This window comes from Charadrius vociferus, unplaced genomic scaffold (assembly GCF_000708025.1).
Source record: "Charadrius vociferus isolate BGI_N301 unplaced genomic scaffold, ASM70802v2 scaffold161, whole genome shotgun sequence".
NCBI classification, from domain to species: domain Eukaryota; kingdom Metazoa; phylum Chordata; class Aves; order Charadriiformes; family Charadriidae; genus Charadrius; species Charadrius vociferus.
In genome coordinates this window covers 6,658,852-6,671,330 of record NW_009646928.1, presented here as the reverse complement: position 1 = coordinate 6,671,330, position 12,479 = coordinate 6,658,852, and the positions used below count along the sequence as shown (strand labels likewise).

General features: G+C 38.8%; 1 protein-coding gene across 1 annotated transcript in view; it reads right to left on the bottom strand.

Annotated features, from left to right (window-relative positions):
- Positions 1-6,366: 6,366 nt before the first annotated feature.
- FAP (fibroblast activation protein, alpha) overlaps positions 6,367-12,479 on the bottom strand; it is a 43,337-nt gene continuing 37,224 nt past the window's right edge. Inside the window, exons 23-26 of the mRNA XM_009894615.1 lie at positions 11,294-11,358; positions 10,339-10,411; positions 10,002-10,075; positions 6,367-7,296 (exon numbers count right to left, since the gene is read on the bottom strand). Of these exons, the coding sequence (XP_009892917.1) occupies positions 7,195-7,296; positions 10,002-10,075; positions 10,339-10,411; positions 11,294-11,358 (314 nt within the window). The 3' untranslated portion in view covers positions 6,367-7,194. The remainder of the gene's footprint in view (positions 7,297-10,001; positions 10,076-10,338; positions 10,412-11,293; positions 11,359-12,479) is intronic.

Sequence of the window (12,479 nt, the reverse complement as noted above, 5' to 3'; positions counted from 1 at the left end):
CCTTTGTAAAATGCAATAGGGCACAAAAAATGAAATATGATTATTACATATGTAAGGTGCCAGGCACTCCAGAAGAGACATTAAATATGAAGGACTCCACCCTGAGTTTTAGTTCTGCTCAGTACAGGGAAGGGTCTGGAATCACAGTGGACATCTCACTGAACATTAGTGACAGCCTGTGCTCCAGCCTGGAGTGGCCCATGGTCTAATTTGTGGCACAAAGCACACATATTACAGCAAACCCTCTTATTTCCCCTAACACTGCTTCATGAAGCCAGGAAAGAATCTTCCTTACTGAGGTAATTTTCTGCTGGCTGACCGCAGCCAGATTGGTATAGCCCATATGATACAATTGAGGCAGTGTATAAACTTAAGAACCCTAGTGTTAGAGTGGCAAACAAAATTTATTGGATCCTTCCTAGAACTCTATCCTAAATACCTCACTGTGGTACCACAGTATGGGTTTAGGGAAACATTAAGTCTCACTACACAGTCCACATAATCAATTTTAAATATTTTTTTTTTACTGTTAATAATTTTTCTCTGTGTTTGGATCCATCTACTGAGATTCATTTTTGTCATTTCTAGCTACAATGCAAGTGTCTACTAATGCTGCTGCTGGAAACTCAAGAGCACAGCTCTGTTCCTCTCATTATTGCCTTCTGCTTGTACCGTCAGCTGTTTCCGAGTGCTTTATTTTCCCTTTTTTTACTCTCCTTTTTAATTAGTACTTCTTTTCCCCTCTTTTCCACATGTTCCCTTCCCAACATCCTCTTTCTTCCTGCTCCTAATTGTATTTTTCACATCCATTCAAAGTCATGGATTCTGAGCCATTGATTGGCGTAGGATATACAAACTTGCATACATATTTATCTAACTTGGCTTTTCAGACTTTCTTGTTTGAAACTACCCGAATTACCATCTCCATATACCAACCTTTCATAGGCAAACAACTGTGTAACGTCTAAGACATGGTGCCAAAGGAGACAAAATAAGCCTGGAAACAACCTTATACCCCAAATCTACTTATTTTCGTTAGATGTCGATTTCACTGAGATACTTTGTCATCTTTATCTCAGAAATATTTTTTTTCCTCTACGTTCTATTTAAACATTATAAGCGTTACACAGGGGATGCAAAATCACAGTTTAAATGTAAGTTGAGCACTAAATATTAGAAGGCACTGCCTCTCCATGGAGTTGGGCAGCTTTCTGGCTGCTGCAGAAGGCGGCGGGCTGCCCAGCCTTGCAGTACCCCGACAGGACAGCAGATGGTGATCAACGGGTCTTTTAGACCTTTTTTACACCCGGATGACACAGACACACTTGTTGAAATGGATTGCTACAGACAATTATCGTACTGCACGTTGAGTTAAAGATACATAGCTTTCTAAACAGGCAATACAGAATGTTAGGCAATATCATCTCCTCCAGGAAACAGGCAGTTCTTTTCTTTTTGTTTGGCTCTGTTTATTTTCTTGTGTCAGATAAAGTTCCTTGTTTACAGTAGGATGATTTCAGAAAAAAATATATGAGACAGAGCATCTCAGTGCACCTGGTTGGGCAGGTTGTTACACAGGCTATATCATCTAGCAGGTCATCTAGCATCTAGAAGGTGACTGATTATTTGTTTTTCAAGTGATACACAGACAATAAAAAGTGCAGGAAAGAAATGAACTGCCATCAAGAACGGTGCAACCTTCAGTTGCCATAACTGAATCTATAGTATTACATATTTCAAGAGCACAACAAACAAGAGTTACCAAACAGAAGCCGAAAATTGTATCGAGTGTAGTAAACATGCATATGCCCTCAGTTTTTTTCCTCTCGTACTGTAAAATACAATAGTGAGATGGCAACTTTTGGCAAAAGTCACAGGCAACCTCTCTCTCTATATTATAGTTCATACATGAGACGGTACTTCAACTGAGTCAGACTAAGAGGCAGAAACTGAAAGTGACCTGCCTTCAGGACAGTTTCATCTTAATGTTTTTCATGATTCACTTGGAGTCATTAAAAAATCTGTATCTTGGTTCACTGTATTTGGATTTGATCAAAGTTTCCTGCACCATTATCTCAGCACCAGGTAATGGCTGCTATTAAGGACAGGGTACTGCACTCACTGGACAAAAAATCTGTGGGGAAAGTTACTAAAAAGGTAAAATGAGAAGCAGAATTCTTACCAGCTGCACACTGAACGTGATGCTCTAGCAGTAACAATTCCAGTTGGCATGGCTTTTCAGAAAAATAGGACCTATGTATTGTTATAACTGGCTAGCATACTCTGAATATCATAATTTTCTAGGATGTTTCTCTCAACTCTTTAACTGTTGGTACAAGAAAAAAATTTAAAAAAATTAAATCGTGAAGATTTGAACATTTTAATGAATTAAGAAGTTGCTGACACTTGAAAGTAAAAAAGTTAAAAAAATCCCCAACAAATGTTTTCAAGAAAGTGAACCCCCACATTTTTCTGTGTATTTCTTCATTACGTATTTATTGTTATTGTATTATTATATTATTATCCATTACATATCTAAAGAACATGGGAGGGAGGAGGATGTGTCTTGGGATATGACTACAGGCCCACACCCTTTTCTTTCTTACATTGCACAGAAAGCATCCTCTCTCTCCCTAATCTTGTCAGCCATGAGTTCAGAGGCTGGGCTGTGCAGCCCCTTCTATTTTCCTATCCTTGCTATGTGATAATCAGCCAAAAGAGCCCTGCATTCCCCTTCTGGGAATTAGTGCAACATGTACAGGAAGAACATATGTGCAAACACATGCGTACATAAAACATACACATCGTTACATACATACACATGTACATGTACCTGACACACACAAATGTGTGCCTATATGTATGTATACAACTCCATGGCTACACTTGAGAGAGCCAGAATGGCTTTCCAAAACGGAGGATTACTTTAGGGTGTCTAAGCCTTTCCACAGCATGCAACTCCACACTCGCTGCCGTGGATGCCGATGGGTTTGTACCTCAGGGAAGAGAGCTATTGCAACTGTGCTGTAGCCCACACTGTCTGCTCCCATAAATTGGAATCGCTCCATTTGAAGTCAATGGAGCTGCATCGATTTGCGCAAGCAGAAGAGCTGGCCAAGTATGTACTAGTTACTTTACATTCCGAGAAGACAATGTTCATAATTGAAAGTAATACCAAATGCTCTTAGCAAATACTATGAATTATTCAGATTAAATATAGAGCCTTCAAATGACTCTATAAAATGTACTAAACAGCTGTGCCTTGTAATTGGAACTGACTTGCAAACTGGAAAGTATTGAATGTAGTCTGAATTTGACTTGATATCTGAGTAAAATGAGTGTTACACTAACCACGTTCTGGAGCCTGGCTGGGTTTATACTTGGTTTTCTACTAATGCTGTTTTCTCTTCAGGTCTTTTCTTCTTTGCAGCTGCAGTAATCCTAAGTGAAGCAAAGCATGTAGCTCCATGTTTGAGGTACGAGGATTGCATGTTCGTTGACATGTACAATTCACACAGCATGAATGAGGTAGACGATGAAAGTAGGCGTTGGGGAATGAATGGTCTGGAGTGGAACCAGTGGTTTTGCTGCTATTTATGTATGCTTCAGTTCCTAGAATAAAGCAGATTTTGCTTTGCAGCTCTAGCTTTGTTTTCTAAAAGCTAAAGAGGATTCATAGTGGAAACTGACTTGTAATCAACTGTATCTGTGGCTACTTATCAAGGGCCTGTCAACTTAATTCAGAACAACTATGTCCCATCTTCAGAGGCTTGTATATCTTGTATATATGACACGTATTTGAAGACCAAGTTTCATTGTCTGAAGTGGTATTTTTGGGTATATCTGAAGTGTGAGATTCTTATTCAAAAGGGAAACGAAGGGCAGAAAGTGCTCAGCATTTTCTGAAAACTGGATCCTCTCAAACATCTGAAGGTGGGATGCAAAACTTTGAGGATATTCATTCATCAGCTTAGAAAATCTTGTTATAAAAGCTATCATTTCTTAGTTTCATAATAAGTTGCGTCACAGTGTTGGCTCTTACATACCATATTCTATGTCTGCAGTATATATATACACACACACACTTTTTATTCATATATAAGGCTAATCCTTAAACATATTTTTGTTAGCTTCAGCCTGATTCCTCAGGACATGCCCTTTCACCTTGAACTGTGTTGAAGCTCTGTAACAGAAGAGCCTATACTGTAGCTAGATTAAAAAGGAATGGGGCAAATAACTGTCCAATAAATGTAGTGATGCTTACAACATGAATTGTGATTGTAGACAGCAACGCAGGATGGAAAAAAGTTCTCTCTCTCAACAAGAAAAGACTTGGGAGGATCTGATCACTGTATATAAATGTCTGAAGGGATGGTGTAAAGAAGATGGAGCCAGGCTCTTTTCAGTGGTGCCCAGTGACAGAAAAAGAGGCAATAAACTGAAACACAGAAGGTTCTGTTTGAACATATGGAAACACTTTTTTTACTATGAGGGTGACTGAGCACTGGCAGAGGTGGTGCGGATAGGTTGTGGAGTCTCCGTCCTTTGAGATATTCAGAAGTCATCTGGACATAGTCCTGGGCTACCAGCTGTAGATGACCCTGCTTGAACAGGGAGGTGGGACAAGATGACCTCCAGAGGTCCCCTCCAACCCCAACCATTCTGTGATTCTGTGATACTGCAATTGTAGGTTTGAAGTGCTCTGTACAATTTCTAATAAATGACTGCAACGTTACCTGTTATTAGCACAGGCCAGCAATTTGATGTTCTGTATGTTTTTAAGTGGGTTTTTTTGACACTCACAACATCCTAGGACATCTTCCCCCAGGTCATCAAAATACGTTGCTGCTCAATCATAAAGCTTTCAGGTTAGACATTATTCCAGCAACTCAGTGTAAATGTCACACTCTGCTGAAGACACATTCCCATTCTTTGGCAAGAACACTGTGTAGGGCAAATCAATTAACAACACAAAAAACAATGAAGCAAAACTAACAGCAGCATGATGCACTTGTTTTTTTCATGTTTTATCCCCACAACGGCTTCCTACAAGCCAAGGTAAATGGTGGACACTTTGGACGATGTGTACTCTGCTTGCCTTAGAAGACAAACAAACATAAAAGCAGATTAATAATGAAATGGCTAATGCATCCCTTGGGAAAGAGGTACCTTCTGTTATTTTATTTGACATTTTTTCCTGAAATGTCCCTTATTCCAAATACTTCCAGAAGCTTCTGACTACAGACCTGTGGGCAGTGTGTGAACACCACCACATTGCATCACTGTGTTACTTATAGTATCCACAAAGGGCCAATTTATCTGTTCAAATGTTCAGAGTTTACAGGATTTTCAACAGTAGAAATAAAAATAAAGGTGCAGAAATTTAAAGAGAACTTAATATATTGATATTTATGTGAGACTGATACCATGCTTCTTTGAAAATTGCTCTAGGTTTCCATTGACACATTCAGGTATCTAAAACCTTTAAGCATCTGGGATAAAAACTTGATTTTTCTCTCTTTCACCACGATTTTGCAATGGTTTCTGTGGTGGTGTACCAATATAAGAAACTGAGAGTTAAATCTCAGTAAATTCAACTGAATTGTATTCCTTATTTGTAAAATAATCACATTACTGAGACTACTGTTGTGTGCAGCAAATGCACATAGGACCATATAATCAACATTTAATTAGCCCCACTTCATGTTATATTTGCTTAATGTTAACTTTCTTAGAGCTATAATTTTTTCCTTTAACCATTATAGCAGTTGAATTTTAATTACATTACCAACAAAAAGCTCATTAACGTCACATAATTGGCAGCATTTCCAAAAAAACCTGAACTAATTGAGTATTTTCTGAAGAGTTCCCATCAAAGTATAATTTAACCATTACAAACAGCTTGGCAACTACATTTACATAAAGATGTGTCTGAGGAATATTCTCATGTGTGGAAAATCAGATTTGATATTGCCATTAACAAAACGAAGGAAGCTGTTACATAGCAAATCACTTCCACATTTTAATTATTTTGGCTAAACCCCATGTTTTTGTCAAGAGGGTCAAATGAAACCCCTTGCTTTTCCACAAAGAAGCAGCAACCGATCTCTGACTGAGAGTTAGGAAGCAGCTTGTTTGTGAGAATGCTAGTCCACAATCTTTTTCAGGTTGTTTTGTACTCTCACCAGTTAATAGCAAAGATGAGATACTGTGTTAGACAGACCACGATTCTTATGCAGTAAGCTAACTCAGAATTTTTTAAACACATGACCAGAAAATAATTTCATTGGCAATGGATCTCTTGCCAATTATCTTGTTCATATTCTTATATTATGACAGGACTGATTTAATTAATAATCAAAACAATACAAGTATTCCAATCATTATTAGCCTCTAGCATTTTAAAAAGACTCCCTAAAATAGTTTCACTGGAAACAAAGCAACGAAAGCCTGCATAATCCTTTGATCCTTCCCCTCCACTCTGGGATGAATGACATCAAGATTAATTTGAATGCTGAGGTGATGTTTAGAGATTAAAGACAGGCTAATATGGCTCACATATTCTGAATACAGGCAGAAAAAACACTGAGATAAAATACCTATCATGAATGTCCTTTCATATTTAAACCTGAACACTGAGAGCTTTTCAGAATCAAGGTTTCAAATAAGAGTTGAATAAAATTTGAACACAGCATTCAATATTCTCAATAATTATCCAAACTTCAGCTTTAAATATTGTGTGTTCCGATCCCTGCTTGGATTCTTTCCAAGAAATTGGAAATAAATTTTGAGAAACTGGTTCTTGTTAGGATGCTAATTAGGTACTTGCACTGCTTTCTTTGTCCTTTCCTATTTTACAGTTGTAGTTAACAAATGCAAGCATATTCATCTGGCAGTGTGCCTTTGCAATGGACCACCTATCTTTGGATTGCAGAATATAAGTTTAAGCAAGATGGCAATAAATGCACATGGCATTTTACATTCTGATTTTATTTTTTCTATCAAACAGGTGTTAAATATGCCGAAACATGTATTAGCATAACATTTGCTAATATACAATATCAAAAATGGATGTAAACATCAAGTTTAAAACTTTGAAGTTCCTGTTATCAATTCACCTGAAAACTATATAACCTGGGCACTTTGCATTCTCCCAGAGATGTAGCAGATGCCTTAGCGTTCTGAATAGCCTACTTATTCTGACAAAGAAAAACATTGTTTGAGGAAGTGGGTCATATGTGTGTAGAGATGTTTGCTGGAAAGGCCTGGAATTCCATGGTTCTGGTCAGTATACCACTGAAAAAGAAAAAAAAAGCCATAAACCCCCTATGTTTTCAATGCTGCAATAGTTAAAACAAGACAATAACTTTATTTTATTACCATATAGAAGAAATTGGATGCCTCAAGAAAACAGAGGGTCATGCGTCGACAGCTGGCTGAATATAATCCAGCATTGTGCCCAGATGGCAAAGAAGGCCAGTAGCATCCTGGCTTGTATCAGAAATAGTGTGGCCAGCAGGACTAGGGAAGTGATTGTCCCCCTGTACTCAGCACTGGTGAGGCCACACCTCGAATACTGTGTTCGGTTTTGCGCCCCTCAATACAAGACAGACATCGAGGTGCTGGAGTGTGTTCAGAGAAGGGCAACGAAACTGGTGAAGGGGCTAGAGCACAAGTCCTGTGAGAGGCAGCTGAGGGAACGGGGGGTGTTTAGCCTGGAGAAAAGAAGGCTGAGGGGAGACCTTATAATTCTCTAGAACTACCTGAAAGGGGGTTGTAGCGAGGTGGTGGTTACTCTTTTCCCAAGTAACAGGTGATAGGACAAGAAGAAATGGCCTCAAGTTGCACCACAGGAGGTTTGATTGGATATTAGGAAAAATGTTTCACCAAAAGGGTTGTCAAGCATTGAAACAGGCTGCCCAGGGAAGTGGCTGAGCCACCATCCCTGGAAGTATTTAAAAGACGTGTAGATGTGGTGCTTAGGGACATGGTTTAGTGGTAGACTTGGCAATGCTAGGTTAATGGGTGGACTTCAGGATCTTAAAGTTCTTTTCCAACCTAAACAATTCTATGATTCTATGACTTGCTAATCTTCTTTTCATCAGTTTCTGCTATATTCATATTCTTGCTGAAAAAAAGTTCCTAAACCTTCTGTAATCTTGGAGTAAGCATTACTGCCTCAGTACTCATAAATCAGTTGTATCAAGTCAGGCAAAAGAGCTTTGAGATGCCCTGTCCTGGTTTGAGCAACACAGGACTAATTTATCTTTTAATGCTTAGGAAAACCGCACTTTTAGAAGACTCTAGTGTCTGAATTTCTGAAAATATTTACTTCATAGCCAGCTATGGTGAGTGGGTTTCAAGGTCTCAGTGTTTGAGCTCGCCAGGTGCAGGGATGAGGAGGAGCGAGACCTGGGCACTTGACCCAAGCTGGCCAACAGGATTATTTCATACCACGAATGTCCCATTCAATATAAATTTAACAGTTTGCTGTGAAGTGCTCTCTCTCCCTTGATGGCAGCGATCCAGAGAACTTCTTGCCCCCGTGCCGGACCCCTAAGGCCTTCCTTTCCTCCTGAAGCTGCAGCACTCGTGGTGTCCCACATTTGCTGTCACTGCTGGGAGTGCACAGCTTCCTACCGATATAATTGGCTGAGTATAATCCCTGTACATTTTATATTGGTATTGGGATCAATATTGCTTCTTTAGTGTTATTAATGATAATTATCTAGTCTTATTCTATTAGATCTATTTATATTTCAACCCCTGGGTTTCCTTCTTTTTTCCCGATTCCCCTTCCCAGGTAGGAAGGGGTCATCGGGTGATAGAATAATTGTCTAAATGACAGTAAACTGTTGTGGGTTTTCTCAAACCATAACATGACATTAAGGATGAAATGCCCTTTACCTGCTGCATGGCTTTGGCAATAGGGGTCACAGTCTTGCTTAGGAATACTGGGCTCTAAGCAATAAGCTTTCAGCTAAAAGTTGTGGAATTCTATTCAAAACACCTTGCATTACAGCAGGGCCATGAACATTATGAATGGTGTACTGCAAATAAAATTCACATATGAATTATGCTGACTCTTAGACATAACTGACATTCCCCTGTAGCTGAACTGGAATGACTACAACTGCATACAGCATTCCAGATACTTGAGAAATAACCTGGGTTTGCTAAGTATCAGTGAAGGAGGCAGAAAATGTGTAATACACAAAAGGCCCTACAAACCCCAAGTACAAGTGGATCCCTGTGTGATCCATTTTTTGAGAGTTCATGGCCCTGGGAAAGTGGACTCAGGCAGAAGGTCAGTACATTTGATAGCAGGCAAATACCTTGGTCATTAGCCACATGAAAAAAGGTGCAGAGCTTAGCATGTAATTTAGAACTACTTTTCCCCTGTTCATTCCTCATTTATATCCTCTAACTTGTTGCCTATGTGTTTCTCTCTTTGCCTGCACCTGCTGCCCCACAGAAGTTTTGCGAAGAACTTGTTTTTTTTCTGATCCTGGATATACTACTTTGTACCATTTTTGCTTGTTTCATCTCGTGCCTGTTGTAGGCATGTCCAGTTCAACATAGAATCCATCAGAACCGGTGATGGTTTTGGCCACCCGAAGCCAGCTCCTTCATCTTCCTCTCTTTTACTAGCTATCAGCAACTTTCATAAGGAGGCTGGATTCTCATTCTTCTCCCTGGCTCATTTTAAAAGCCTCTAAGTTATTTGTGACAAGAGATAAATCCTGTTAGCATCCAAAGGGCAAGAAGGGAAAAAAAAAAAAAAAAAAAGAGCAGACAAATCCTCTGAGGAAGAAACTGTTAATGAAGAGTAACAAATACACTTGCAAAAGAAACTGTTAATGAAGAGTAACAAATGCACTTGCAAGATTCTGAAGCATGTTCAGTAGAACTGGGTTCTTAAAAACATTGCTACATGTCAGATAAGCTTATTGATAAAGCTATAAACCACTGTTCAAAATGAAAAATAGTCTGTTATTTACCATTGCCTGGAAATCCACCTGTGCATTAACCAGAGCTTTTGCGATTTGCGCTGAGTTCTGAAAATGAACGTTATCTGAAAAAGGAAAAACAGAGATTAGCTGTTGAAACATATAAATACCACAAAGCATGAAGTTATAGTGCATTAAGTTGTGTCCACTAATTATCAAGTGATACGGTTGACATTACTAAGAATGAGTAAGCATCTTATAATATGTCATATGGAAATCTACCAAAGATCTAAGTACTGACCCTAATCAAAGGCATAGAAAGATGCTTAATGTTTTTCAAACAAAGTGATTCTGCCTCTGTATTTGTACTGCCATTTGCAAACCTCACCATCTGCTGTTCCATGGATGAGAAGATACTCTACGTTTTGGAAATTCTTTGCTCTTGCCATCACAGTTGAATTCTGTTGAGAGGAAAAATGAACAGTTCAGCAGCTTCAATTTAAACCACTTAGTCACAGAGGTGAAAGGCTTTCATTACCTAGTAGAAAAACAAAGAGTTGGACTGGCATGACAACAGAGACTTCATACCAATCTGAGATTATAATAGAAGCCATATATATTTAGTGCCTTTTCTAAGGGCCAGTTAATGAAAAGCACAGCACTTGCCATGTCTCATTCCCTCAACACTCAAATTCCTAGCTAGCCAAACAGCTCTACCAGGGCAGTTTGGTATTGAGCATTTCTGTTCTTTAAGTTGGGATGGAGAATAGGTACTGAGAACATGATCCAAAATCTTTACTAGGAGTCTTTCCACTAACTTCTTTGGGCATTAATTCAGACCTCTCTATATCCAGAGCTGGTAGGTGCGTTGCTAGAGGAAGCTATAGACTTCCTATCAATGTGAAGAAAAGAAGAAAGACAACCTGTTCCAGGCAGGGAAAGCTGTTCTGACTGTTTAGCATGCTTATGATATTATTATCAGACAGCTAAATTAGCATGAAGCAGCTTGCATACCACAGCTAACAGTACCAACAAATACATTATAAACATCAACATTTTAACCTCTCTCATGTGAGTTCGTTCCTAGGCTAATGGTGAGCAGTGACAGAACTCTCTGACTTGTCCAAGTGAGAAAATAAGGATCCTTCAGTTTAGCATGTTTAGGATTGATGAATAAAAACCCACAAGTAACTATGGAGATAGGAATTTCACAGCAGTAGCTTAGCTGCTACAGGACTGCCACTATGAGAGCTGAAGGGTCATTTTCCTTCTTCACAGTTCTACTTGTCCATGGAAGTGTGATTCAAGTTTAAGGGAGATCAACACAGAAAGAGAATTCTCACCTTGTAGTGCTCAAGATTATCAGTCTCTACAGGAAGACCCATAAATCGTTCTGTGTAGATAGATGCTGTGATATTAAAGAAGAAAAAAGCTATAGATAATGTACAGATATATTTGTGCCTCCAGTGACACACAGCAAATTAAATGTTGTTTATTTTAACTCTGTTCTGCTTGGTTTCCTTATAATACACCAGATTTAAACATATTTAAAAATATGAACTATGAAAGTTAATTAATACATGTCCTCCAAATCATCCTTGCAGAAATACTGGTTTGATACTTGTCTGTGGAACCAACAGAGGTTTTGTGGCTGAAGGTAATTAACTTATACTGCTTTATGCTATTGGGTTGAATTCTATAAGTCAGTTGAATGAGCCAATGAGCCAGTAAAGGTATATGGTGGAAGGATGACACACACTATTTTTGACCCTTTAAAAAGAGAAGCTGAGCAGAATTCCAACCTAGAAGTGTATGTGTATATACAGTAAATATGGATATGTATGTTGTCCTTTTCCTATTGAATACATACATGCAGCAATTAGGTGGAGCAGGAAATGATACAGGCTTGCACTGAAAAAGTGGTGCAATTGCTGTTCAGGTCTCTGTTCTGTTCCTTTTTCTAACTACAACAAAGACTGTTAACAGATTTGACAAAACACGTGTGAATAACTGAACAGTATCTATCACCAAGAAATCAGTAGGAACAGCTATCTTTGAGCTGCCTGGGTATTTGTAATTTAACTAAGAGCTGTTAGGAAAATTTATGGAAAACTGACGCAGCAGCTGTCACTACCAGAACATTACTTTCTTTATGACCTTGCCTTGAAAGAGTAACTGACACATACTGAGCAGTCAAGCTGCAGTATTACAAGAATTTTATTTATTTAACAGAGTCAGGGCTTTCTGACAAAGAAGAGTTGGCATCTTTCCCTCCCATAAGAGAGATGATGGCCATTGTTATCAGTAAGGAATTGGCACTGTCTACCTTGTTGTCCAGTTTGGTACACAGCATTAGAATAATTTTGTTAAAAAGTAGAAATGAGAATCTTCCCAGGAAGGGAAAATGACTCAATATGCTCATGTTCCCATGGTTTATTATGTATCCTTTACATCTTAGTGCTAAGGATGTGTACTGTGTCTCCCAGATCCGCCAAGTAAGGCTCCTGAAGATGATTTGTAATAAACTAA